The sequence below is a fragment of the Rhododendron vialii genome, chromosome 11a (assembly GCF_030253575.1).
Source record: "Rhododendron vialii isolate Sample 1 chromosome 11a, ASM3025357v1".
Classification (NCBI taxonomy): domain Eukaryota; kingdom Viridiplantae; phylum Streptophyta; class Magnoliopsida; order Ericales; family Ericaceae; genus Rhododendron; species Rhododendron vialii.
In genome coordinates this window covers 26,855,902-26,883,746 of record NC_080567.1, presented here as the reverse complement: position 1 = coordinate 26,883,746, position 27,845 = coordinate 26,855,902, and the positions used below count along the sequence as shown (strand labels likewise).

General features: G+C 37.9%; 3 protein-coding genes and 1 non-coding gene across 5 annotated transcripts; all 4 read right to left on the bottom strand.

Annotated features, from left to right (window-relative positions):
- Positions 1–790: 790 nt before the first annotated feature.
- Positions 791–10,192, bottom strand: LOC131307495 (intermediate cleaving peptidase 55, mitochondrial). Its single transcript, XM_058334029.1, has 14 exons — positions 10,021–10,192; positions 9,207–9,281; positions 8,846–9,109; positions 7,609–7,701; positions 5,792–5,998; positions 4,343–4,446; positions 4,139–4,205; positions 3,939–4,046; positions 3,443–3,535; positions 2,977–3,067; positions 2,684–2,754; positions 1,792–1,847; positions 1,632–1,692; positions 791–1,175 (listed from the first exon to the last, which is right to left on the bottom strand). The coding sequence occupies exons 1-14, from the start codon at positions 10,066–10,068 to the stop codon at positions 1,068–1,070; spliced, it is 1,446 nt and encodes a 481-aa protein (XP_058190012.1). The 5' UTR covers positions 10,069–10,192; the 3' UTR covers positions 791–1,067.
- LOC131309090 (small nucleolar RNA snoR100) lies at positions 8,041–8,148 on the bottom strand. The gene has a single exon (XR_009194758.1). It is a non-coding gene; the product is annotated as a small nucleolar RNA snoR100 (small nucleolar RNA).
- A 736-nt stretch (positions 10,193–10,928) lies between the features above and the next one.
- On the bottom strand, positions 10,929–16,754 carry LOC131307494 (rhodanese-like domain-containing protein 6). The gene is made up of 9 exons (XM_058334028.1): positions 16,471–16,754; positions 16,205–16,366; positions 15,357–15,462; positions 14,971–15,169; positions 14,276–14,357; positions 14,101–14,183; positions 13,375–13,507; positions 12,350–12,521; positions 10,929–12,015 (listed from the first exon to the last, which is right to left on the bottom strand). The coding sequence occupies exons 1-9, from the start codon at positions 16,642–16,644 to the stop codon at positions 11,267–11,269; spliced, it is 1,860 nt and encodes a 619-aa protein (XP_058190011.1). The 5' UTR covers positions 16,645–16,754; the 3' UTR covers positions 10,929–11,266.
- Positions 16,755–18,243: 1,489 nt separating this feature from the next.
- Positions 18,244–26,583, bottom strand: LOC131307492 (importin subunit alpha-4-like). 2 transcript variants are annotated; one of them, XM_058334027.1, is made up of 10 exons: positions 26,170–26,583; positions 23,488–23,584; positions 23,319–23,410; positions 23,079–23,210; positions 22,534–22,719; positions 21,890–22,053; positions 21,653–21,731; positions 20,347–20,475; positions 19,439–19,566; positions 18,244–18,846 (listed from the first exon to the last, which is right to left on the bottom strand). In XM_058334027.1, the coding sequence occupies exons 1-10, from the start codon at positions 26,389–26,391 to the stop codon at positions 18,465–18,467; spliced, it is 1,611 nt and encodes a 536-aa protein (XP_058190010.1). In that variant the 5' UTR covers positions 26,392–26,583; the 3' UTR covers positions 18,244–18,464. The 2 variants fall into 2 exon arrangements, with proteins under 2 accessions (XP_058190010.1, XP_058190009.1); XM_058334026.1 differs by having other exon boundaries at positions 21,653–21,746; positions 26,170–26,581.
- Positions 26,584–27,845: the final 1,262 nt, after the last annotated feature.

Sequence of the window (27,845 nt, the reverse complement as noted above, 5' to 3'; positions counted from 1 at the left end):
TGATGAGAGAGAGAGAGAGAGCACGCAATGAAAGAGTAATAAGGTAAAGACATCAAGATGCATCCAGCGGTCGGCGGGAACAAGTTCCAGCAAATATCCTCCACCCACCTCCAAGAGCGGAGTGTTGGACCTGACATCAGAATTGAGCGGCTCTTCTTTTGTTTTTCTTTAATTTTTGTTTGTTCTTGTGTTTTGTGTATTTTGTTTTTGTTTTGTTGTATTTGTACTTGTTATGATATATACGTACATGGGATGATCTTGTTCATGAAAAATAAGGTAAAGAACGGTCAATCTCTTTAGGCTATGTTCGGATTAAGGATTTAGAAGGGAGCAATTCAAGGTGTTTTTCAGTTACATTTTTTTTTCTTCTCTTTCAACAAATCCATACACAGCCATGAGATCGGAACGAAATTATGAAAGCTTAGAAATATGAAGTGTTCCAGCACAGATTCAACATAATAAATCCTACATGCTCGATTTTCGAACGCATTATCTTTAAGCCGACAATCACTGATCGGAAGAAATCCGTAAGACGATAAAGACAATTTTACTGGTATTGATATTTGACATGGCAATCTTAGTAGTACTAGGGAAGAAGAAAAGCTTTCAAGTGGAAATTGTCCCGAGACGAAGTCTCAGATGGCAAAAAATCATAAGAAGTTTCAGTTGGCAAGAAATCTTATTCAAGACAAAGTGAGCAGTCAACGATTTACCGGTCGGGTACAAAGATTTCTATTTTCAATTGATAAACACAAAATTAAATCACCCATACGAAAACCTACGGACCAAGAATGACAACACAGAGAAATTAGGTTTATTGTCCATTGCAGGGACATTACAAGCTACAGAGAAGCTCAAATTGGCATTCAAAATTTTATTGTACGACAATTAAGAAAAAAAATCGACTTTTACATATGGTATAGCCGTTCGGGAAGGTAACGTAACTATAAATACTGAAGTGCTTGCTGGAAACAGAACATATGAAATGAGAAGTAAAATACCTTCGTAGCAATTTTTCTCAATAAATTTGACAGCTATTCTGAATCTCAAAATTTCCAAGAGTATCACTAACTGAATGCAGCTCTCGCGACAGTATCCATCCCCGTTGCATGCCCATAGTTGTTAAGCAAAGACTCGATGTGCTTAATTTCTTTCGGTAAAGACCCAGAGAGGACCTGTTCCCAGAACCGGAAATATCATTAGACCTAGGTATGACATTGGATATAGAAACACAATGCCCGAACATAACCAAAATTTAAGGTTTTTGGTATTTTGAGAGAGAAATTCTTGCATCCCAGTACGATGTAAGCAACATTTTTCTTTACATTTTGCTAAAAACCCAAAACCTCATGTCTGAGAATCACTTGATGTTACATAAAAAGGAAAATGAGCCAGACCACTCGCACTCGGACTATAATAGTAACACTAGTGGCACATCAACTTTGTGTTTGGTTATCATTGCATATTTGCTTGTTTTGTGTCTTGAATCTAGAAACAGTTGTGAATTCAGACTACGAACAAGCAAATAAGCAATAAAAACCAAACGGGCTCTGAGTGTTATACCTCGTAACCTGATACAGTGATAAGATCCAAATAAGAAATGACAACCAAATGGGCTCCGAGTGTTATACCTCATAACCTGATTCAGTGATAAGTACTTCATCCTCTATCCTTATCCCAATGCCTTGATACCTGCATGCCATTCAAACATGAAAATGACTTCAGAAATATTGTCAAAACAAAAACGTTCGTTGTTAGGAATTTGAAGCAATCATTCCTCCTTGCAAATACCTCTCTGGGCAGTTAAAACCAGTAGGGATATAAACACCTGGTTCAATGGTTATCACCTGACATACAAAAAAATTGGTAGGAGTTAATACGGAGAGTGAATAATCAGAAGAAAAAAAATAGTAATCAGAAAATAGATTGTTTATATCCAAGTTGAAAATCTGAAGCCGAATCAAAAATATATGCCTAAAGACGTATCAATTTAAATGAAAATATGCAACCAACATGCTTTGATTTAGCTACTTTTGCCATCCGGCCCACCCGAAAGAAAGTCAGTCCTGACTCCTAACCTAATACTACCAATGAAGTGAGCAACTCAAGGAATCATACCTTCGGAATACAAATAAGTTAATTCGTTTGTTTCATTCAACTCCTCGCATTAGTACAGGTAAAACAAACAAATCTGTAAACTTGGCTGTCTTTCCTTTCAATTGGGAATAGAGATATACTGTCTTTTGTGACCTTGAATCCTATCTACGAGGCTTTCCAAATCACTAAACTGCAAATACAGGAAGTCGGACAAGAACGTATACCAACACGTCCTCAAATACCTTTTTTCTGTCTTAAGTCAAATGACAGACTTCCTACTACAGAATATTCATGATGAATAACTTATGCTATTGTCACTTATCAGAGAACAATAAAACATGTATGCCACTAATTCGCAAATGGATCCAACTATCTGTAGCAGGAAATACTCAACCTGGATTAATGCCACTAGCTTTTCTTTTATGATCTATGCAGCAACATAAAGAAATTAAATTAATGCCACTAATTCACAATAGCAATGTTGTTGCAGAGAAGGTAAAGCATCATGCCTTTTGGTTAAGAAAACAAAATGGAATAATACGGGTTGAAATAGTCAACTTGATCATCAGTAACTGATACAACTTACAACACCAGGCTTCAGAGGACGGTGATAGCTTATTGTCGAACAATCATGTACATCCATTCCTAGATAGTGCCCTACGCACAGCAACCGGAAAAAATAACAAAAGAAAACAAAAGCAATACACATCATCACAATCACTAATTCGATAGAAGATACAACTTTAGTCGGCAAATAAAAGCTTTGAGAATGCTGATATCTTTTTTTGGACTACGCTGAACTGTGAATTGAAACCTAGCACAGCTTATGCCTTGAATACATTACAAAACAGACTGGCAGATCAAGGGATGGTAAGAGACCTATATTAGTTGGGTTCAGCTGTTGGTAACTATCACGTTGATCATCTTTCAAAATTCCGATCTCCTTAAAACCTTTGCGCAGCTTATTGACCTATGCCACATAGAATAATATGAATCAGTAAAGTTTTATTGCTGGGCATCTGAAGATCCTTGCATCTTCAAGATGTTCATCCTAGTTGATAAAATAAGGTGAATAAGCACATAGATGCAAGCTCCTCTAAAATGAAAATTAGTTCTGCAAATGGGTGATTCTTTTTGTCATGAATAGAAGTATTGCAGTAGAATCAAAAGTAGAGTAATCTGTACAATCACCACCCTATATAACCACCGGAAACTGTCCTTTCAACCCCAGAGAAAAGAAAAGAAAAATCTCTTGATATCCAGTTTCTCTTTTCAAAGAGAAAACTGATTGCAAAGAACGACAAGCAATACAAAAGAGACATTAAATTTTTTATTCAAATCATACCGAATAGTTATGAATTGAGCCAATGCTCATGCCAGGCTTGCAAAGGTCCAGGCATTCCTTGTTTGTCTCTAAAATAAGCTCATAAAGTTCTTCCTGAAACATACATATTCCACTTGCACACCTCAGTTAGTAATGCCTTCTCCAGATGAATGCATTGAGTATGTCAAGACACATGAAACAAACATAAACAAAATAGTTACAGAAAACTTCAAGCCTTCCACAGACAACTGTTGACCCTCGATAAAATTCTCTCATACAAAATAGGTGAATTAGCTTGTATTTTGCCACAAGGGATGATTGCTTAGGTCAATAAATAAAGCTACTTTATGGAAAAATGCCAATCGTTAGGCTGTCTCAGCCCACTTGTCCCAGCACCTTTAAAATGCAGGGACCAGAAGTCCAGCGCTGCGAATAGGCAGCGTCTATTCTTTACCCTTTGGTCAAACAAAAATTGTCGAAGAAGCATAAAACTACATATTTGATAATGAGGACATACGTGAACAGGAGAAAATCTTCCGTATGGTGGCCAGGTACGTGTTAGATCACTAACATACCCATGCAATTCACATCCTATGTCCATCAAAACAAGGTCCCCGTCATTGATCTGTTACATAAAACTAGATAAAAACAAAATCTCTAAAAACTATTTAGGTCTGTACAAGAAAGCAAAGAGAAGCTTATAATTCATAAACTTACTTTCTGGTCATTTCGAGAATAATGGACAACGCTACCATTCGGCCCACCACCAACCACAGGGTTGAATCTGTTGAACAAAACAATGTGGAGAAACCAATGGGACTTCATTTTGTTCCGGTCAACATCTTTAAGTAGAAGTGCAAAATAATAAGACAGAAATCAAGATTATAAATCTGCCTTCCAAAGTTTCAAAAGAAAGCTTACGCCATTCTTTGGGCACCTCTCATTTTGCATTCATATTCAACTTTAGCTGACAGCATAGCCTCATATGGATATGGCTTAGAATGCAACATTGTTTGTAAAAGAGCCTATCCAAGAGGACGAAGACAAGTTCAATATCAGCAAGTACTCAAAAACAAATTATCCAGTTAAACTCATCCAGTTTACCGAGATGCTATCACATCTTAAATTCAGTACACTAAGATATTGAAAAGTCATTTCCATGCAGTTGGCGATAAAAGAGATATCTTGGGAATTGAACATCTGATTTCTCATAGGCTTGGAAATTCCGGCCCCTAGGGAAGAACGGGTGAGGAGCATGGATGATATGAAGGTTGCTGCAACAGTACATCATGTGCCAAAAATTTCAGAAGATACTTTATCTATCAAATTCGAAGGAAAAATTATGTAAAAGCAGGAATTATAATAATTAAAGCAAATCCCATTTCAAAATTGCAGCAAAGCTTGCCTTCAAGTTCTCAGAGTTCATCAAATTAACTAGAGTGCAATTTTTTGGGCAAGTTTACGGGTGGGGTGTTAATAGCCGGTAGTATGCCAGATGCTTCCTCTAAGTCTCTAACACAACTCCAATTATGTCAAACGAATTATCCTTTGGCATTTTGTATACCAATGCAGAAAGTTTCTCACTTAACTGTTTTCTTTGTCATCGGCAATTTTTCTCTGGAGTTGAATTGAGGGAGAAGGTCCAGCATAGGTTACGGAAAAACATGTGTATTTCAAGTGCAACAGGGATAACAGGTATTAGATCGTTAAACACCAACTTATCTAAAAGCTTACGCTATTAGAGAGAGGGGTAACTTTATCATTTACAACCTTGGCACGCCCCCTCACGTGTAGCCAAACTCTCCTCTATAAGCGGGCTAAACACGTGCAAGTATATAATTATTAGGTGGGCGGTGAGGTTCGAACACATAATCTGTTGTCTGCCAAAGAAGAAAATTGAACATCAAAACAGAAAACCAAATGCGCCATGTAAACTGTACAGTTCTACAAGTTCGAAGACTCTCCCTTTCTCTATAAATCTTTATGTATCACCCTCCCTCTCTGACACACCCCTATGCGCAATCATATGGTTGAAAAGGAGTTTGCTTGGTATTTCATTTCAAGGAGAAGTTAAAAAAGTACATTCATCGCTTATATTTCAATTATGATGAAATGGTCTTTTCAGCTAATATAAGCCTAAAACCAAGAGAAGAAATACTCTTTGTTAGTGATAAAAAAGAACAAACATGTCTGTAGACTTAAGAAGGGAAAGCCAAACTTAATACAGAAGCACACGTGAATTTGTCCTTGCCACTTCATGACAAAGGCTAAAAGAAGTTACTGACATCAGCTATCAGAAAAATGAATATTTATATAAACATCGATTCAGATCCAATCATAATTAATGCAAAGAGTTCCATGCTAACACACCTGGCAACCTATTGATGCGGAGTCTCTCATTAACTTCAGCTCAGCTGGTGATTTTATCAATCGGGCTTCATGAGTGTAACCAGAAAGATCTTTCACGATGCCATCATGAGCAGCTTTTTGGAAGGCTTCCAAGTCTGTATATGTCTGCATGGCTGTTTTCCCATTATGGAACAATCTGGAGGAGCTTCTTATCATATCTGGAAGGATCTGCAGCCACCAGCTAAAAATGAGATAACAAAAGAAGGCACAAGAGTAAATGGTGTAGAGCAAGTCCCCCAACATCACAAGGTTTGAAATTAAGTTCGATTGGCGCGTAAGGTTTTCAAATTTCTCAATAAAGCTATTGTGTTAGTAGTGCCAAACTGTTTTGTCGATCTGGTACCGACTGCGATCTTTATCAAATTCCTAAACATAGACATAATGCCATCCACTTTATTAAACTAGATGCCCGAACACATAGGGATTGCCAATCAAATAGTATAATCTACTTGTGTAAACATGCATTTTTTTGGTTAGGAATTCATCCTCATGCTTAATGCTCTGATGACTAATCATCATTAGCCAAAGTGGCAATTTTAGGACATAGGTTCTCTTCAATTGCTAAGAGCCATCATCTTAGTGCAGCAAATGTGTTTGAAGTAGAACTTTGATTCACTGAGAATGAGATCCATGAAAGCACCAGGTCGCTGCCATAACATTCTTTCAAGACGATCAGAAAAAGTGTGAGTCATGGGCTTCAACCACCAAAAAAGCACATGTTTAGCTAATTTTCGACCGCCATCTAGTCTATGGTTCACCAGACAAACTAGTATAATGCTGTTACTTTTCTACTTCCCACCTTCTCGAGGACAGTTACAGGGATCTAGTTTTTCATTCCACTCATTGAAGGCATACACTACAGCTAATCATGACCTAGCGTGTTTTTCTTTAATCCACTCTTGATTTCTCAACATTCTGGACCATAAGCATGGCCAGTATTATAACATACTCTTCTAACATTTTCCTCTTAACCCTGTGGTATTCATTGATCAGAAAATACCTTGAGCACTTCTAAATCTATCCACCTAACTTGTTTAGATGAGCACCTCATCACCAATCTCTCTGTCCATAAACGAGAGTTTAGGTGTCAAAATCTAATGGTATTTCTTGGGCTTCAATTATCTACCATGATACCATCTTGTTGGCTAGCCATGATTAACACCAAAAGATTACGTTTTTACTGTAGACCCCTAATTTAACCTATTATAGTACAACCACCACTAATTTCTCCAGCAATGATTGCCACTATTACTGCAAATACATCATATATTTGCAGTTCCGTCCACAGTCCACATAGCATAATCAGAAATCCTATTGGTACCGACGGTACCCATAGGGAAAATGCACCGACGGCCACCGGACGGCCGTCTCCGGTCACCGGACGGCCGATCCGAGCCGTCCAAAAATTTTAAAAAATAAAACCGAGTGGCCTTGCGCGAGAATCAATGGCATCCGAGGTGTGTAGGGTACTTGATCCGAGTACCCCTTTTTCGTGTATATACACGTATATACAAATATACACGAAAAATGGGTGCTCGGATCAAGTACCCTACACACCTCGGATGCCATTGATTCTCGCGTAAGGCCACTCGGTTTTATTTTTTAAAATTTTTGGACGGCTCGGATCGGCCGTCCGGTGACCGGAGACGGCCGTCCGGTGGCCGTCGGTGCATTTTCCCTATGGGTACCGTCGGTACCCATAGCAGTACTCTAGCATAATGGCAACTTAGTTTCCAGCTTTCACTAATTTAGAAGAGAGAAAAGACAACAAAACTCACCGTACGTAATTTGCTCATCGGATATGACTGTTCAGCCTTGAATGTTTGTAAAGCTGCATCAACTCCAGCAATTTGTCCTTGCCAAAGAACGTCCTAATGGTATTTGACATATGATTAGAGTTAAAGTGTTGCTGCTTTTTCATTACTCACAAAGCGGTTCCAGAGAAGATACATATCTTGCGCTGTTTTCCAATATTAACGAAAATAAAACCTCCATTATGCAGTCTAGAATTTAAGATGAGCAGGCTAGTGTAACATTTTTAGAACACAAACATAACAGTACACATGTAATCCCCCATCGCTTGCGGTATGGGGGGAGGACTAGAGACAAACCCAACCTTTGGCAATAATGCACAAAGTGGGTGCTCTTGGAAAATTTTACCACTGAAATAGCGGCCCACCATACCTCCAAATATCGAGGAACTCAAGGGATGTCATGCCGTGGAACTATGCCCCCAAATCAAAGCTGGTAGGCATGAGAGTGGACAGGCCAATAGACCTGATTCAATTTATGTGCTCACTAGATTGCTACCTTCATTCAAAATCCAGAGCATTGATAATGCACAAGCTTATTTAACACTTATCTTTAAAAATATCATGGGTAGAATAACAATTGGTAAATTACAGATTCGCTGAATTTGGGGTTCTAACTTCAGCGTGAAGTCGGAGATACCCCAGTCATCCGATAAAAATTGGAAGGTTTGGACTGTCCCAACTTGGAAAATAACTACCCATCTTTCCTTTTTCTCATGAAAAATTGAACCGCTTCCCCTTGATAGGTTTAAATTCTCCAAGCTTGGAAAATAACTAACTGGCTTTCCAATTTTTCTCGTCACATCAAAAAGGCCTTTCATTGTTCCACAAAAAAGTCAAGATTTTTCCAACTTCAACACTGAAGTTAGAACCCCAAATTCTGAGCAACCCAATTTCTTTGAACATGCCATATTTTAGTGTGGGGTCACCTCTGAAGTAACTATGTGGTATTAAGTAGAATTTCTTAAGCAAAAAAATATATTCTTAAGTAAGTATTATCTTATTCAAAACAAGAATATGCAGTATGTACACTTTTAAAATAATAATGCACTCCCCTGCGGAAAGAAAATGTTAAAAAGCAAATACTCATACGGTACGCAAAGCTTTTACTGCAATGAAGTTAAGGAAATCCATTAAAAAGAAAAAGTTAAGGAAATCCAGCATGTAGCAAAAGAAAAGTCATAGCATGACACTCTGAACATACTTCAGGGCTTGCTTCCGGCATAAACATGCATAAACCACAATCATGACCTAAGACTGCTACACCGCCAGGCTGTTGGCAGCCCGTAATGTACGAATAATCAGCATCCTGTCGATATGTGTAAGGCACAACATCGGTCATCATCTTCACAGGGGCAGCAGCAATTATTGCCAAACTCTTATCTGGAAGAAGCTCCAATATTCTCTTCCTTCTGGAGATATACTCTTCACTAGTTACGCCAGGTGTTATTTCCCCTTCCTTAAGTAACTGTAATCATCGATAAAGGGAATTCCAGTAAGTAATTTAAATGGAGCTTACTGAAAGAGACATACTGGAATGCTGGATAGATAATGAGTGGTAATACCTGAGGATGAGAAGCAGCGGTAGGCTGTCCTACATCGGGTACGTTCTTGGTGGAATACAGAAGGCATCTAGACACCTAGTTTATCCATTTCATCAAGTATATTAATCAAGTAAGCATGAAAGAGTGCATGTGTACACTTCTAAATCAAGAAACAAAAGATAAAATGGAAATTGCAGAATTCAAATGAGACCCACTACTTGTATAGTAAGATTAAATGAAACCCAGTAACCACAATTGCGATATAAGAACACCGTTTTCTCATCGTCATCCGCTAATGAAAGTGGGAATTAAAGAATATGACTATCCACAAATGTGTGCAGTTCTACATCAAGGAGCAAAACATAAAATCAAAATTGCAAATTCAAATGAGCCCTGCTACTAGTTTAGTAAGATTGACGGAACTACTCTAACCACAATTGTGAAAAAAAAAAAAAATTACTGATTTGAATTAGACGTGTCCCATCACCATACTTGTGTAGTGGGGAAATGGAACAAATGAATACCCATTAATAGTTAACCAAATACAAGTACTGACATCAATATTACTTCCCCACGTGATAAAAAAAATAAAAAAAACCTTCTACACTAGGACATGCCCTAGCTGTAGCAGAAAACAAAAACCTCAAGCAACAAGAAAGAAAATGTTTACGTATATGGAGATGCTGATTTGAGAGAAATAGATGGAATTGTGGAAGTTCAAGAAACATCCAATTATTATATATCCAGATAGATATAGATGTATACAGAGTATTTAAGTATATGGAGATGCTGATTTGAGAGAGAGAGAGAGAGAGAGAGAGGGAAAAGTACGAACTCGGGTACACGTGATCCTCTGCAGCAATTTTCCACGGAGAGTCTGCATTGTAAAGCTTCTTACCGCACGAACAACCCAGTTCAATCTTGACGATGTGTTCTTGATGGGGTTTTAGGCCCCTGAAGTCTCTGAATTTACATAGCCGTCCCTTATTTTCTTGTTTATTTTTCCGGTGCTTCGAAAAAGCCCCTCGTTTTCGGCCGAATTCAATGTTCATTGTTCACTAAGAAAATTACTCCGTAGAAAGGAATATGTTCAAAGTCAAAGTAGAATTAGACAAACCAATCAGACCGGTTTCAGTTTAAAATGTCTAAGACATATAAACGAGAGGACCCTTTACAACTCTTTATATCACTTCCTGTAAAATTTTTAGCATTAGTTCATTTCTTATAATAAATCTATCACTATCTATCTTCACTTTTTAGACAATGTATCTCGATGTAAATGTTGCATTTTATCATCAAATAGAAAAAAATCTCAAAATGATAACTGATGCTTTGTATAGATTACCTTTATCGCAGAAATCAATTAGGTAGAACTTATGATGATTTATTTAAGTTGATACAATGTTATATTCCGACGTGCCTTTAGGCACAAGCATCCGTTATTATATAATGATGACAAACAAGTTTAGAATCTCAACTTTCATCTCATAGATTTCTTTAATTACTCAGCTGTCCGGCCATATTACGTGCACCTCGACTTATTCTGGAAACCTGATCTCATCGCCCGCTTCCAGAGGCCAATTAAAGCCGGAGCAAAACTCCGCTCAAATCCTCATTTCATGGATATCAACCCATATTCCCAGATTTCATGGATATTCAGTTTTTGCAAATATAGGTGCAACTTTTTAGGCATTAGGATTTTCGTAAAGGTAAAGGAGAATTGATGGTTAGACAGGGAGAACACTTGCAAATGAGATTAGGGGCCTATATTTTTTTAAAAGATATTAACAACTTCTAATATCAATCTGAATAATAGCCCACAACTCCATTATATTGGTGTAAAAACTGAGTAAAGCAAGCTTTACATCCACGAAGCCAACAGCACATGAATTCCACTCTTTTACACAAAAACCGTTACAAACAACTCATGACACCATTTTACAGCTACTTGAGTTCAAACACGCATACAAAGCACATAGCACTTCTTTGTTGAGTTGAACTGATCAGAGGTGTCACAGAGGTAGGTAACGATGGGGAGGCTTACAAACCCATTGACCCAGGGCACAAGATCTGGTCCCAAATCACAGAAACCGATGAAGAAAATCTTTGATCTCGTCTATGTAAGGAGATCGTGTGGGAATTATATGACCAACCTCGTGTTCGATCACCACAGAGCAACCATCATCAAATAAAGAAGCAAGCTCTCTGCTGGCCTGGCTAGATATCTGCCTGTCATTTCCTTGGTCATTGCCAAAAATATGAAGAGAAGGACAGTTGATCGAACCCTTCTCATAATCTGCTAATTCAACAGCAAATCCGGAGCACAAAATCGCAAACCTGAAATCTATTTGACCCTTCGTTGCTCTAATTTGTGCACAGACCAAAGCCACCATTGCAGCTCCTTGTGAAAACCCTAATATTCCATCAAATGGCCCTGCTTGTGAAAAAACACCCTTCAGATATGCTAGTGATGCATCAAACCCATCAGTTTGTTGCATGTATTGAAGTGGATCAAATGGACAGTCAGCGATTTCCCAATTGGTGCCACTCCTACAACTGAAATCAGGTGAAATAAACCATGCAAACTTTTTACTGCAGTTATTTGACGGCGGTGGAGGATTTGGTGGCACTGAAGATGGTGGGAAAGAATTTTGGTCTCTCAGCCCAGTTTGGTAAATGAATGGTAACTCATGAGGTGCATTTATGAAAACGAGGTCGGCAAAGTTTTTTAGTTTCTTGGCTAATGAAGCGGTCCTTCCTTTAAAACTGGAGGCATTCTGTCGGAAGCCATGCAAGCACAAAATCCTGAGTTTTCTTGAAGGCTTGGTACCTGCAGCATTGTCGGTTACTAGGTCAAATTTCCTATAGTGTTTGAAATTTTGAGAATTTTTGGTGCTTGCAGCATATTGAGAAACAGAGGGAACAGTGAAGAGTGCGAAACTATTCTGAAAACATAATAGACACGGTACTTCAAAAACAAATGCACGAGTTATTGATCATGCCAAATACTGGCAATAACAATATAAAACATTTAAGCACACATTTTACACAATACCGATCGAAATCAAGGTGGCACTGACTATGTGAAAGAACTGGCATTATACTTCAACCCATCTGCATGTTAATACCAAGTCATTCAAAAGGATGCAGATCACCGACCTTACCATTCCTCCAAGGAAGCTGAGGTGAAAATCCAGCATGATCTGAGGTGGGAACACCTTCTGGTTCATTGGGTATAAACAATTCTTGACATTCGTCGTTTTCTATTAACGGTATTGACCCAACGGTCTTGACATTCTTCTGGCACAGCTCACAAATATACTGGGAACCTTTCTTCTGCAGAACATAATTCAGACAGAAGAAAAAATTTTGAGATACAGAACACTATAAAAACTTAAAAAGAGACATTAAGTCTCAATTCAGCCAAAAACAAAATCTCAACATCAGCAACTGTAGCCAATTTGTGGAAGAAATATTACATGACATAGGAGTAAGTATAATTTTCCACTGCCATTCAGGGTTGTTTATGACGTTAACATAATTCGAACTCCACAAAATCCTTATCCGTAACAAATGAGCGGGCGAAAAATTCTTTCTTAGCCAGTTGTCAGCTCAACCAGTATGAATTATGATAGATGTCTCCAGTAAATCCTTCCCTTCCCCAGGCTTTGCAGCACAAACAATACATAACCAGAAAGCAAGTGTCCCCTTTTGCCAGCTCTAGGCATTATCATGAACTTGGCACCAAATCATGCTTTGTAAATTTGCTTTCCTTTGTGGCATTTGTATGTAGAACCATTTGGAATGGGTCTTCATAGGCACTAATGCGTGGGTCTTCCCTGATATTGTGTATTTTGTGGATACTAGTGGGTGGAGTTTGTTCAAAACATATCCTAAAACAGAAGCTGAAAAATATAAAAAGACTAAGTGATGACAAAATTACTTCATCCTTTTACTTCTATGCTACTAGCCCTTGCTGTGAATATTGCAAGCTTCATTTTAGGAGATCAGCTAAATATTGCAAATGGGAATCGAAAAAAAACAAATTTGAGTGACAGACGTATTTTTACACAACAAAAAGGCTGCTGATATGATTCAAGAGGATGACTGATCTAGGCAAGTAAAATCCCACATAGTAAGATCAAATGTTCAATAGCTTTGCACGTTAGTTGTTGTTATCAGTACATACCCGGCAGCTATCGCATACTAAAACAAGCATTCTACAGTAAGTGCATCGACTTCGTGAAGAATAATCATCAAATGGTGAACTACAGAGAAGGCAGGTACCCAATATATTTGCATCCGAGCTCCCAACTGAAACCCTGCAGCCAGATTAGAAGTAGGGTATTACTGCTCCCAGAGAAACAAAATCACATGTCATCTTCACATATTTCTCAGCAACTAATTACTCATCTAGAACTGTATGTTAATCACCAACTTTATGTCAATCAGCTAACAACTCCCTCATATCCTACAGGATTAGCATGAAATTTGCCGAGGACAAAAAAACTTGTATTGTATTTGCTAGAAAAGGCATAGAAATGTTTACACTATTTTGTAGCCACGGTAATGAGCAACTTTTGCTGAAAATGTAACAGCAAGCCAAACTGCTTTGACCTATACTTTCCCGCATATGCTAATTACGTTTAGAAACCTAAGTTGGTGTGTATGTTGTTGAAAAAGAGGGCCAAGAGGTAACAATAATACTTGGTGAGTTTGAAATCCTAATTTTCTGATGACGAGGAGAAAAAGGGAAAACAATCTACTCAGAAACCAGTCACTTATGTTTTAGACTTGTTTTGAAGCGATGAGTTAAAGAAGAACTGATAAAATGTCCTGAACATCCAAATCCTGACTGTCAACGGAATTGAAGGGAAAGAATCATGTCTGCTGAGGAGCTGATAACAAACCATACCTGTGGTCAAAAACAAAATTCTTCCCTTTGAAAAACCCACCATCTGGAAATTGTTCCAAATAGCGCTGAATTCCACCGAATAACTGAAGTAAAGCCAGCGGTGTCAGTAAATATAACGAGCTGTATCAATCGCACTAAGCCATAGGGGGAAAGCCATCTTATGAGAGGAGCTAACCTGAAATACATTCTCAAAACCATCACCTTTAGACCTGAGATAGGCCGATGCTGTCTCACACCTTATTCCACCAGTACAATACCTGTAACATGAAAGAATAAATGTGGAATACCAACCCAAGATTTTCAGCTAAATTTGTCCAGAATGAGTGGCAAGAGGAATATCAAAAGTTTTTTAGATGGACTTCAGCCAAGAAGAGTGGGGGTTTACTACTGCGGCATGTGTTTTTTATAGTTCTCAAATAGGTGTACTGACTGGGAATAGTTCAGTTCCGTCGCATCCTATTAAGCAGCAAGAATTCAACAGTAAAGACTCCATTACAATTTACAAGATTAAATCAGAACTATTACTTTGGATTAAGGGAAGAGAGTACCTTCTATTATACCTTTAATGCATATTTTACGCCGTAAGATGAAAATCACAGAGGTCACATGACTATATACATGATATGGCATGAGGGACCGAGGGATGTGAGAAATCAAAGAAGAAAGAGGGACTACATTTTACCCCTAAATGGGTGATTGGAGATGTAAAATTGTCAAAAATTAGATGCCAAGCTAATATCCTTTGAGTGCCAGTTAAAATATCATTTCCCTTGTAGCTTCCACAATAACAATTTTCTGAATGTAAGAATAAAAAAATGAAGTAACACGAGAACTAGATATGAAACACCCTCTGGCAGGATAAGTACTCACATGAGGACACAATTTCCTCGCAATTCCTCCAAATTATTATCAATCCAAGACTGGAGATCACTATACTGCCGAATTTCTGGATCCAAAGTTTCAACATTCGGAGGCTGGAACTTTCCGATTCTTGTCTCATATAAATTCCTTGCATCCAAAAGAACAAGTTTTTTATGGTCATCTGGACCCTCTTTTTCCAGAAACTTTCCTGGAAATATATCAACAATCAGAAGATGGACCACCAAAATTTCCCACGAAAAAGTAATGAAGTACAGGCTGGGAACAGTTAAAACCCAAAACAAGGACACTTGATTATTCTATAAACAGCAGGAATAGAAAAAATCTTCTACATAGGAAGGGCAAGAAAGAGCTTCAGAAGGAAAAACAACACTTACCAACATGCTGAATAACAGAATGGAACTCAGCTGCAGAGAGATGCCTCCCGGCGTTGGAAACATCAGGTGATTTCAAAAGAGGGTGACAGCTAAAGGTAACCAATTCCTGTGCACAAGATGAAAGCTAATATATCAATATTAAAGGAGACATCATAACAAATCTCAGAGGCTTACTGAAGGCAGCAACCAAGATAACTAATACGAAAAACCCAACTTTGAACATTACATGTCCACAAAATTATAGCTGATAATACTAGTTCACAAAAACCAGTACGGTCTACAATATCTCTAGGTGTAATTATCAGTTATCCTTTTGTGCAAATCCTGTTGTGAAACTGGTACTCAATGGCTCTGAGGTCAAGGCAGTTTACCTTTGGAAGATAATTTAAGGCCTCGGTGGTCTTGCGTGTGTTTGATCAACATCAGTTGCAGTTTCCATTAGTAAGGCGCATGGCTTTTGTTTCCTAAAGTCTACAGAAAGGGGTAGAGACCAAAAAGGGCAGGGGGATTCTGCAGTTGGCTATTCCACCTAGACCGAAAGGTCAATGAATTCAACCACATGATTGACCACTTAATGCGGGCCCCCTCAAAATCCTTTTGAGTATTGTGATTTTCATTACCAACTAGCATCTATCAAACACTACTAAAGTGCATTTCCTCCTTTACTGCGATTGCACATCTATCTCCATTCAAGACTAATAGACAATAATTACAGCAATCTCAGATACCATTATCTCCAGAATTGAACAACTAAACACAACACAAGTCAACAAAACAAACAACTACACAACCAAACTGAATCGCCCAAACAAATCGTCTTAAATCGAGATAAACGGATCATTATTAACCTTGACGACTCGAATTGAGAGCGAGGTGAATCCACATTCCTGAGCAACCTTGTCATTCGCGGGTCGACGACAAGATGCAAGCTTGAAATCTGTCCCGTCAAACAAAATATTCGAGCTCACCGCAGCAATGTGCTTTTCCAACGACGATAGCTTTCCACCAACCTACTCAAAAACCAACACACTTATATCTTCAGTATCAATGCGTGTGTGCATATATGTATGTATGTATGCAGTTAATGTAAAGGTGTTTTAAAGGGCGGGAATACGGTGACGTTGACGCCGTTAGGGGAAAGGCGGACGCGGCCGAGGAGTGAGAGAGAGCGGCAGTTGGAATCGAAGAAGGTGAAGAGATTGTCGAGGTCAGGAATTGAGGTGAACTTGTAGTATAATAACACGCCGTACTCCGCCTCTTCTTCATCTCTGCTGCTGCTTGCCGCCATTGACGAGAGCTTCCGAGGTTCAGCGTGGACGAGATTATAAGAGAACTCAAAACCCTCGTCTGGTTTGGGGTTCTCTCCGGTGCAGTTAAAACGGTTCCACCCCCGGTTTAAATTTTAGGACAACGTTGTTAATTTCGTACCGGCTATTAAACGACACATCTAGCTAGAGATTAAATTTTTTCTACTGGTGGTAGAAAATTTTACTTTTTCACCGTCACTTTTTTTGGTTCTATCGTGTATTTATTTTTTATCTGAACAGTTCATTTTGTAAATCCCACATAGTAGTGTATTCATACAAAAAATAAACTTGATCAGATATTGATAGGAGTATAAAAAATTGAATTTTACTTTGAAAAATGGACAGTTTCTTTATTATTATTAACAGAAATCAGATCGTCCATTTTATAAAACAAAATTCAAATTTTGATATATCTATCAACTTCCGATTAAACTAATTTTTTGCACGGCAATATTATACTGCGGGTCTTAAAATATGAACGGTTCAGATTACAAGAATAGACACTTGATGTGGCCCATAATGAACAGTAATAGAAAATTGGGGTTTTATACCAGCGGTGGATAGAGTTTAATCTCATCTAGGTATTTCGCACCGTTCCAAAAACCGACCTATACCAGTCGATAAAATGATACACATATTGGGACTCACACACACTACACCTTTAGTGTGCGTGGGACCCACCAAGATGTGAGTGTGTGTAAATTGTATATATGTGGTTATATAAATTGATCAAGGTATTCTGTACCATCTTGAGACCGATATATCGGTTGATACAAAACGTACTATTTAATGTTTAGTAGGTCATTTGACAAACTTGAGTACTGTTTTTCTTCTCTTGGATGTTTGTTAATTTTACGTTAAATATTATTAAGGATTACTATTGGGAAGAATATTTTAAAAAAAAGAAGATTTTTTGATCAAACAAAAAGGGTGGAAGGAGGCAACCAGCATATCAATTCCTCATTGGTCGTGACCATAGGGGCTTCCGACATATTTTGATGGAGAATGAAAAACACTAAAGACAAAAGTAATACTCCACGAATTAGACATATTTTTAATTTACTTTCTCAAGTTCGATTTGTATTTTCTCCTCTTTTTTTTTTAAATTGCTCTGGAGACAAATCAAAAGAATAATACTTTCTAACTAAAGGTTGACAAAAAATACAACAAAGTAAACCATCGATTAAAATTTTGGTATGAATCATAATCAACAAACTAGAAAGGTATTCGCCTCGCTAATTGACGATTGACCGATATCTCAGAAACCAGATGCACATAAGCTAGTTTACATGATGAGTTAATGAAGACTAATGCCTAAACTAGAGAGGCTTATACCCAAAAAAAAGTGTCGTCGAGGGAGAAGAGAACCACGAAAGCTCCAGAAAGAAGTAGTTAATGCTGGATCGAAGATGTGGTTTCCATTTCATTTCAAGAGTGACAAGAAGCCCAATTAGTAAATCAAGGCACCCATAGCTAAACAGGCATGATTCTCAGTTATTAAGCTCTACATTGGCAAACAAAGCTCAGCTCCAAAAAAAAAAAGCAATTACATGCCACCATATAAAAAATGAAGATCCTGGTTTCAAAACAGTACACTATAATAGAAAGAAGACCAAAACCACAAAGTTGAAAGCCTTACACTTCTCAATATTAAATCCCACAGACAAATTCACCTATCGGCCAGACCAAAAACACTGACTGTTGGCAACAAGCAATATCGAAACAAAGTCTATAATAGTAAATTCATTCAAATGAAGTAAGAAGGTCTATAAAACCCAAAGATTGCCCACAAACTCCCTTTCTAACCAAACTTGAATCCACCAGCAGGAAGATTGGGATGGGTATTTCCGAAATTAAAACCCTGTTGATTTCCATCTATTCCATCTTGAAGAACTGGTTCTTCCTCATCTTCCTCGGCCCAGTATCTCTCTAGGAGCTTCACAGCCTTCTCATAAATCTCCGTGTTGTCATGGGTTTGGAGATTCTCAATCTTATCCAGTCCTTCGCATTCATCAATTGCTTGCGCATAAATGTTGATTCCATTGTTCGATCCAGCTTCTTTATCAGCCTCACCCACCTTCAGAATGTTCTCAAGCCCTTCAAGGCACACAGTCACAATCCTAGGGTCCGGACAGATCAGAAGATCGCAAAGTGGCTTAATGCAACCTTGACTCGCCAAGTACCTGCAAGGGAATTGGTCGAGAATGAATATGGAGGAGCGGCTCCAAAAACTACTTTACACAATACGAGAGGACCTTTGTTATGTAGCCTACGGGTATTATGAAGATAAAGGGTAAAAAGTTGGTTTAGCAAGTCAATGGGGGAGAACCAGCTGAATCCTGTTGGTTCTACTACCCTTTGTAAGGGATTTTTTTGTGGGAGTAAACTAGTAATACCAGCGCCTTTGTAAGGGAATCACTGCAAGTTCTATAACTAATCATCACTCAAATAAACATATAAAGGATGCCACTAAGCCTCCTACTTTTAATATTGAGTTAGCAATTATGACCAGGAGAAAAACACTTGATATTCACGACGATGGTAATGCCAAAAATTCCTGACGATTGACCAGAGCTATGGGTCTAAAGAGCAAGATGGGAAAAATAATATGCCAGTAGGTACCAACCAATTGGCATTGAAGACTTGTCATATAGTTTAGTTTGGCTGTATTTTAATAGTATGGAAAAGTCAATTGAAGAAAAGCCAAAGCCTAGGTCATAAATGCAGATAAAACTATAGTAAAGGTATATGCGGAACTGGAGAAGGAAAACGCACCGGATCTGCTCAGGAGATCCTCCAGAGGTAGCGTTTGATATAGCCCATGCAGCCTCCTTCTTGATGTCAAATTCTGCATGTTGAAGAAGGTGTACTAGAGGAAGGATGATATTGGCTTCAATAACAGCCTGTTAAAAGGAAAACAAAACCAAAACGATATATAAAGAACAACTACAAGTACAATTCACTAGTCAAAAGTACATATATTGGCACCTTATGCCTCCTATACGTTTATTTTTCTATAATTTCTAACATTCCAAATTCACTGTCAGATAACCACAGAACACATTGTTTGTGGAATTTCTCATCTTATATACTTAAAGGAAAGCACGCACATTGCTACAGTTGGCATTTGTTGCCAGTTTAACTCATGAAGTTTTGTGTGGGTGTTGGGTAAAATGATTTACTAGCGCAAAAACAAAACATGATAAAATATTTTCCAGCAAAACAAGGACAAAAGTGGTTAGAAAAAGCTATAATATGTGAATGTGCCTCTCTTCTGTTTCTGACAATACACCAACTCCGTCAAACCTCTAAACCACCTCTTTAAAAATTCCAAATCATGACAGTAAATATTAAGATGAAACAGTTTCAGTAACTAATTAGGCAGACTAAACAATCTGCTATATCTTCGAGAAAAATTGATCTCAGATAACAAACCAGTTATTTTCGAACAAAAACCAAAGACAGAGACAAGAAAAAATGCACGTTGGTCATGAATAAAATGAGCTTGTACATTTTGAAGGGGAAAAAAAAAAAACTTACTTACGAATCGGATTCAGTAACGGTAAACCAATATCAGGCATACAATCGAGAAAGTAGAGAGATAAGGCCATCATAATGTTTCAAGTAACATATGGTGACAAACAAGAACCATTTGATGACATGTACAAGGGAATCCATATTACCTGAATTTGACTCCTATTCCCAGCAGTAATATTTGATATTGTCCAGCAAGCCTCTTTCTTGATACTTTTCTTGTGATTGTTAGAGAGAAGTTGATAGAGACAAGGGAGGACACGGTTGTCGATCACAAACTGAAACAAAGTAAATGAGTAATTACTTAGGTGAGGACAAAATTACGTATAGATAGCTGAAATGGAGGATATGAGGAGATAGCAATAGAGTTTCAAGTTCTCCCAGGATTAACATTCCTTAAAATGCATTTTACATGCTAAATGTATGCTCATATGCTAAAGAACATACCAAAAAGTACAATGGTGACAAGCTCACCAAAAAGCATTGACAGACAAAAGTAGACAAAAGAAATGAAAGATACCACAAACTACATGCGACTATCCAATAGCTCGATCTAGATTCTAAACGAAGAATTCCCTTGAAAGAAGTGGGTCATGGAACCCAAAACTATGCCATTAACAAATTTTGTTTCCAAAGGGCATTCTATGTCACTAAAATTTATGTTTGTCAGTAACTCCTGTTTGACTTGATCTACAATGAAGTTCTGCGATAGATCTGTGAGTGTACGGAACACATGAGCTAACCTACAGGTTACTGCCTAAAGGTTATACAGAATAGTCAACTACAAATTCTGCCACGGGAGGAGTCAATTACTGTTTCTGCCGCGGGAGTAATCAAATACGAAAAAAGGTAAAGCACTCATTGCTCTGCCAGGATTTTGAAACACCTCATCTCATCCTTCAATTTTGATTAATCATCTCTGGAAAAACTGAACAGATTCTCCACCAGCCTACCAACTCCCAAATAGTAAACAAATTTTCAAACCACTTTCCCCTTTATATTTTTGTGACACATAGGCACAACTTCTGGGTCACCTCTAGTTACTCCTCCAAATGGTCAGGATGTCTTGCGATGATTGTATTAGGCCTTTACAGTAGCACAAGACATAGTATACCACCACGTTACTAAGTTTTCTTTTCAATGGAGTCAAAATCCTTCACTCGGAGGGCTTTCGTCATCAACATTTTATATCACAATACTGAAACAACTTAATTCTCAAAATCCACCAATATAAAGCTAGGCGGATAACCTGGACAGAGCTCAATGGAAAATAAGATTCATGCCGCCGACGCCAATTGATTGGGACACAAGGCTCAGTTTGGTTTGGTTATAAAGCTAAGTGGATATAACTTCTAATACTGGAAATAGGTTGAAAACATAAATGAATAAAGAGAAAAGAAACTCTTGCACCAAGCAGACATTTTGTAAGAATTACTAGCGTAGGAATCTTTATACCTGAGTCTGGGCATCATCGCCTGTAACAATGTTGCCCACTGTCCTAAGAGCAGGAATTAGAACCGTAGGCGATGGATGGCTTGCAGAAAAGAAACTTCAAATCAGTAAAGAGAAAAACAAATGTTATTCAGTAAAGAGGAGGATTTTTCTGCACAACTCACTCTAGGAAACTAAAAGAGAAACACAAGTTCAAATTGATGTCATATATTTAACTTTTGGGAAGATAAACGAACTTACAGAAGAAGCTCCACAAGTCGTGGACAGACACCAGCCTCAATCACAGCTTGAATTTTGTCATTTGGACCATCAGAAAGATAAGAGAGTGCCCAACAAGCATCTGTTAGAACTTCTTCATCATTCAAGTGGATAAGTTGCTGAAGAACTGGCAATGCAGGTTTCACCTGAAAAAAACAAAAGAAGACAATTACCACAACCAAAGTTGCCTACCTTAATACAGTCAAGAAGGAAGGCCACACATCATCAAACTCCATGCAAGGAACAAGATTTCATTTTGTTTCCATGTGACCTTTGTTGAAACGATTCTGTTTCTAGGAGAATGAAAATAAACAGTAGATTCGAAATTCCAAGGTTTCTACCAACACATAACAAAATGCAATGAAGGATCTTGAAATTCCAGGAAACATACCAAAACACTGACTTGAGCCGACTTCTATCAGAAATAACTGAAAATGCCATTTTCTTGCATAATCATTTTTTTTTTATATGTTCCACCGAAGTTTTTGAATGTTTCCCGAAGTGTTGCCAAAAATTTTCAAAACATTTCCTCTTCTGGCTAACAAACACAACATACCGAAAATGAGATTTTATACTCACATCTATGAGCGGGTTAAAATTAAAAAACATTTAGATGTTCCCCAAACCTGCTCAAATGGTGTTGGAGGCTTGCCCCGACAAAAATTGGAAAGGGTCCATGTAGCATTTCTCAGCATGGATAGTTTTGAGTGCTCATTCAACTGAGATAGCAAAGGCATAAGAGCTCCATTACCAAGAACAAGATCCCTACAACTTGGAGAGTCACCAGCAACATTTCCCAAAGCCCATACTGCCTGTTTAAAATGTAAAAATTCAGAAAAGTAAGTTCATAATTCACAGCCGAAATCAATTGAAAGATCTGCGTTGAAAAAACGAGATTACTCAGAATTCGGAATAACAAAATAAATATGGACAAAAATCTAGAAGCAAGAAGGATAACAAATCAACAAGACAAGAGGGAATTTGAGAAAAACTCACAGATGACGTGAGATGGAAATCAAGAAAATTATCAATAATTTTGGATAATATAAGATAACCTAAAGTCATAAACTAAGTTAATGATAGCATAGAGGTTGAAACATGAAGTAATGCACTGCACAAAATTGAACAAGACCCCAAAAGTACATCAAAGCTAAATGCACAAAGAGTTTACCTGCTCCCGAACATCATCACTGGAAGAGCTCAAAAGTTGCACGAACTTAGGCACAGCACCCTGTTCAATGACAACTCGGGTATGCTCTGACGTCCCAGATGCAACATTGGTCAAAGCCCATGCTGCCTCAAACTGCAAACAAAAGCAAAAGCAAAAGCAAAATCAAGATGGTACCATATAGATTTTAACTTAGAGAAAAAGCAGTTCAGTGCGGAGAGCAATAGTGGAAATATTTCGTACTTGCAATTGAGGCAAATCGTGCCTTCCAAGAAACTCTACAAACCGAGGGACAACACCTGCTTTTATCACTTCATCTATTGGAGGGCTGCGCTCTACACACATTGCAAACGAAAAGTCAATATTGAGATTGACTCCCAAAGAAAAACCAGCACAGGAACCTCACACATACCAATTGATAAAAGCTTTCTGAACTGAGTAGTTGCTTCCACTTGTGCTGCAGGATCTTCAGACCATACTCCTTGCACCATCAAAGGAATGCTTTCCAACTGTTAGACATCAGAAAGAACTAAAAGTGAAAACCACAAAAGAAATGTTGAACCAAAAGGCAACGAGGAGAAGGTCACTAAAAGCAATGTTCTAAAAGTCACTAGGCGCTAGTCGGGTGGTCGGCCACCTTCGAGCGATTAATCGGTGCATATTAATTAGTAATTGGCGATTAATCGTTAGTCGGACCTAATCGGATAGACCCCGCCAATGATTAATCGCCGATTAATTCCTTATTTTAGAACACAGGCTAAAAGCAATAGATATCGACACAATCATAACATCAAACACCCGTGTTCACACCAGATATCCAGACTGGAGTAGAACTGAAAGTCACTGTTTTCTACCATTACCACTTAAAAAAAATTCTCTAGTATTCACAACTCATGTAGCATCAGAACATATCTATGTGTGTAAAATAAAATGAATAAGATGCAATATGTAAAACCAGTTCACTACCCAACCAACTAAACACGTGACAGGAGCCCAACATCACAGTAACAGAAACGTAGAAAAGCTTATCTCTCCACCAACTTTGCTAAAAAGCGAGGGACTCAACTGGACCACTTTTCAGTTGAGCAACTAAAGGTATGATTCAAAGTTCAATCATGAAACACCTTGTTCTTACCTAAACAGTTCAAACCGCAAAACCAAACACAATGAAGACCCACAATGCTTGGCAAACTGAAGATCGATACATGGCCAAAGTACAAGATTGACATTTTATCACAACGGCTACACTTCTTTATAGTACCCGGCCCCCAAGGGATCACGAAGCTTCACAAGAGCAGACACATCTTCTAGCCTCACATACCAGTGCCCCACACTTCTAGAACACAAGCACACTCCAGACACGCTTAAGCACGCCCAAAAATCTGCCCAAATGTACTCTTATTCTCTTGGGGATGCTATGTACATGCTAAAACTAGTTCACAATACACTAAAGACGTGTTGGGAACACGTCGCGAGCACACATGGAATTTAACTAGAGTCTAGAATTGTAATACTTAAATAGCTTGATATTTATCTTTTGGCCCATTTCCTAACAGATTAAGCTTTTAGGACAATTGGTAACATATCCTTGTATTATAGCTCAAGTTGGGAGAGGAAAAGCCCCTCTATGTGCCATTGTTCTCCGTTTTATTCTACTCTTCTTTTCTTATGCTATTTTGCACTTATCTACGAATATTTGCATCTCTACGTGCATGACGAGATTAAGTGAAGGTGGTGAATAGCTTGACAAACATAGTTGGGCCTATTTCCTAACATCTTAATCTATTGCGACAATTATTAACTCACCAGTAACGAAAATTTCTGGCGGGTGAATATAAAACTTGACAAATATAAAACATTAGAAAACATTTGAAGATAATGGCTTTATTGGTTTATTGGCATTTGCTGATCTTTTAATGCCAGAATTTATTGAAATAGATCCATATGTTCTATCACTTCTATGTGAATTTTACTTGCTTACTCATGTCGTCCCACAATCTTAGTTCCTTTTGGGGATTCTAAATTTCCAACTTCCTAAAGAGGGGTAATATTGCTTTCAAATATAAATTGAAAGGTATTAATCTCTGAACGTTGCCCCATTACCACATTTGAATAGATTTGTAAGGGAGTGTTTGGGAAAACATATATACGTCTATGTATACACATATCCAATACTTGACAATCCAAAGAGGACTAACAGTTTGGGACCTATGAAAATAGAAAGATGAACTAGATATTTGGGAGGGGGCGAGTATATTTAACAGAATGAGTCCATGATTCCCTAATTCTTAAGAAAACACATGTTTGTGTGTTTATTTCATGTCCGACACGTGTGTAGCCCCATCCATCAATCTTAATGCCTATGTAGACCTCAGCCTTGAGAAACAACTAGGAACCAGAGCTAAATTTTTATGTTCAAGGCTATTTTCGACCATATGGCACATTGCTCATGCTTTGGCATCAAAAAGCAATCAAAGACAAACAATAGCTCCTCCTCAAGTTGCATTATGTTAAATAGCCAGTTCCCACCTATTGATCTGTATCCTTTTCAATAGTGTCTCACCAACCAAACATAACTCATAATAAAAAAAACCCTACAAACAAAACACTAACGACTACGGGTAACATCATTTGAATTGGTCTCAATTAAGTGAAAACCCAACACTGAAATTTCAAAAACCCCAACCACAAAAATCTACTCCCTATCCCTTCCCCTCATTTTCAAAGCAATCAAACACTTCCCACTCCAACACTAGGAATTCAAAAACCCAAACCACAGAAATTCCTCCAAATCTCCACATTCCCAAAGCAATCAAACACATCCCACGCAAAACTAAAAATTCAAAAACCCAGATCACAAAAATTCAAACCCAAATACCACATTCCCAAAGCAATCAAACACACCCCACCCAACACAATATATATATCCAAAAAAAAACAAAACACAAATCACAAAAATTCACACCCAATTCCCACATTCCCAAACCAATCAAACACACCCAACCAAACAAAAAAAAAACCCATCAAACCAAGATCAGCACAAAAACCCACTGAATTGCGCTATATTCCAGTCAGGGACCAAAAGGGCACGTACCCTCTTCTCGATTGCAACTGGGTTTTGTGACCCATCTGAGAGTTGCTGAGACTGATGAAGGTTCGACCCCTCTCTCCGCTTCTTCAACAGATTGTCCTCCCTCTTGTTCTTCCTGATTTCCACCAGATTGTCCTCCCTCCTCCGCCGCGCCTCGTCCGCGTCCACCCCGGTCTTGTACGACTTCTTGCGGACCTCCGTGCGCGAATTGGGTCGCAGAGACATTGCCGGTTTCTTACTTTTCTCTCCCTAGACTGTTGCTCTCTTTCTAGGATTTCGAAGAAACCTCTGCGATATGGGTTTATATATAACGGAGGAAATGGTGGGTAGAGGGGTACGGAGGTGTGTGTGTATATGTATATGTAGAGGGAGGAGAATATTAAAAGGAAAGGGATGGGTGTTGGAGGTTGAGGTTTGGTTACGTTTGGATCAAGTCACGTCAAGGGCATATATACTTTGAAGTCACCTAGTTTGGCTTCCAACTTTGTTAGTGATGTGATCAACCAATTTACATGTACATAAATACTCCCTCCGTCCCATAATATTTTTTCGGTCCGCAAAACGGAGACGTAAAAATAATAAAGTACAATTTTTGTAAGAAAAATTGGAAAAAATTCAACAATTTATTAGATCTTGACGAGTTCTTTTAACTTATGAAAAAATTTGAATTTTTTCTTGAAAGAGATACATTATTTTATAGTCCTCATTTTGCGGACCGAACAAATATAATGGGACGAAGAGAGTAATAATCAAGTTTTAAATTGATAATCGGATAAGCGTTTAATGGTCAATATAGTCTTCAGATATTGAAACTAGTAATTAGCTTAGCATTCAATTTTTCAATAGTACTACTTTTGTTAACGTTGAAAGTTGAACTCGTCAAATAATTTTACTTCAATTTGGGTCGAAAACTCTTGTACTCAATATTATATATACACATACTGAGGAAAGTACATGTACTAAAAAAAGTACTCCGGCCTCGTTGAGCAAGTTTGTTAGGGTTTGTTTTTGTTTGTATTGCTCAATTCTTTGAAACAATAATCAATAAACTTGATGAAAGATATGCAAATTTTATTTGGCAATCTGTTTTCTAATTTGAATATTGTGTAGATGTTTTTTTTATCGACAAACAATTAAAAAGCTTACATAAATAAAGAAATAGATAAATAAATACAAAAGTCCTTTATAAACGAGGGTTTTTCTCTATAAAAGAATAGATTTTCCTTTTGCCCCTCGCTGTATTTCCTTATATTCCAAACTATGCCCATTTCGCCCTCTTAAATCTCCTGATCATACAAATCCACCCAGCCAATTTTACCACATCTCTCTTCTCCCATTGTATCAACCTCATTGACCATGTACGGTCTCGGTCTCTCTTCATCCTCTCTTTATTTCTTTCTTATATATTTACCGTCATCTATCTTCACCCTTGTTCAAATTTCAACTATTTTTCTTTAACCTAACCACCAATATTTGTTGGGTTTAAATTTGATACTACTACTAAACATATGCAACTTGTTGAGTGGGGAGATAAAGCTCGACGATTTCATTCTCCTTAATAATTTTCAAAACACGTGATTTTTTTCTCTCTTGTTTTTCCCCCTACAAGAAATCATAAAAAAACATCAAAAATAGCATGACTCAACCCAAATAAGCTTTCAATTACTTAACGATATGCT

Coding starts and splice junctions, on each gene's coding strand:
- LOC131307495 (XM_058334029.1), bottom strand. CDS start 10,068: ATGCAGACTCTCCGTGGAAAATTGCTGCAGAGGATCACGTGTACCCGA. Junction 9,282..10,020: donor AGAGGATCACGTGTACCCGA/GTTCGTACTTTT, acceptor TGGATAAACTAG/GTGTCTAGATGCCTTCTGTA. Junction 1,176..1,631: donor TCACTGAATCAGGTTATGAG/GTATAACACTCG, acceptor TTCTGGGAACAG/GTCCTCTCTGGGTCTTTACC.
- LOC131307492 (XM_058334026.1), bottom strand. CDS start 26,391: ATGTCTCTGCGACCCAATTCGCGCACGGAGGTCCGCAAGAAGTCGTAC. Junction 20,476..21,652: donor GCGATGATGCCCAGACTCAG/GTATAAAGATTC, acceptor ACTTTGTTTCAG/TTTGTGATCGACAACCGTGT. Junction 19,567..20,346: donor GGAATAGGAGTCAAATTCAG/GTAATATGGATT, acceptor TCCTTTTAACAG/GCTGTTATTGAAGCCAATAT.
- LOC131307494 (XM_058334028.1), bottom strand. CDS start 16,644: ATGGCGGCAAGCAGCAGCAGAGATGAAGAAGAGGCGGAGTACGGCGTG. Junction 14,358..14,970: donor CGAGGAAATTGTGTCCTCAT/GTGAGTACTTAT, acceptor TTCATGTTACAG/GTATTGTACTGGTGGAATAA. Junction 13,508..14,100: donor AATTTTGTTTTTGACCACAG/GTATGGTTTGTT, acceptor ATCTGGCTGCAG/GGTTTCAGTTGGGAGCTCGG.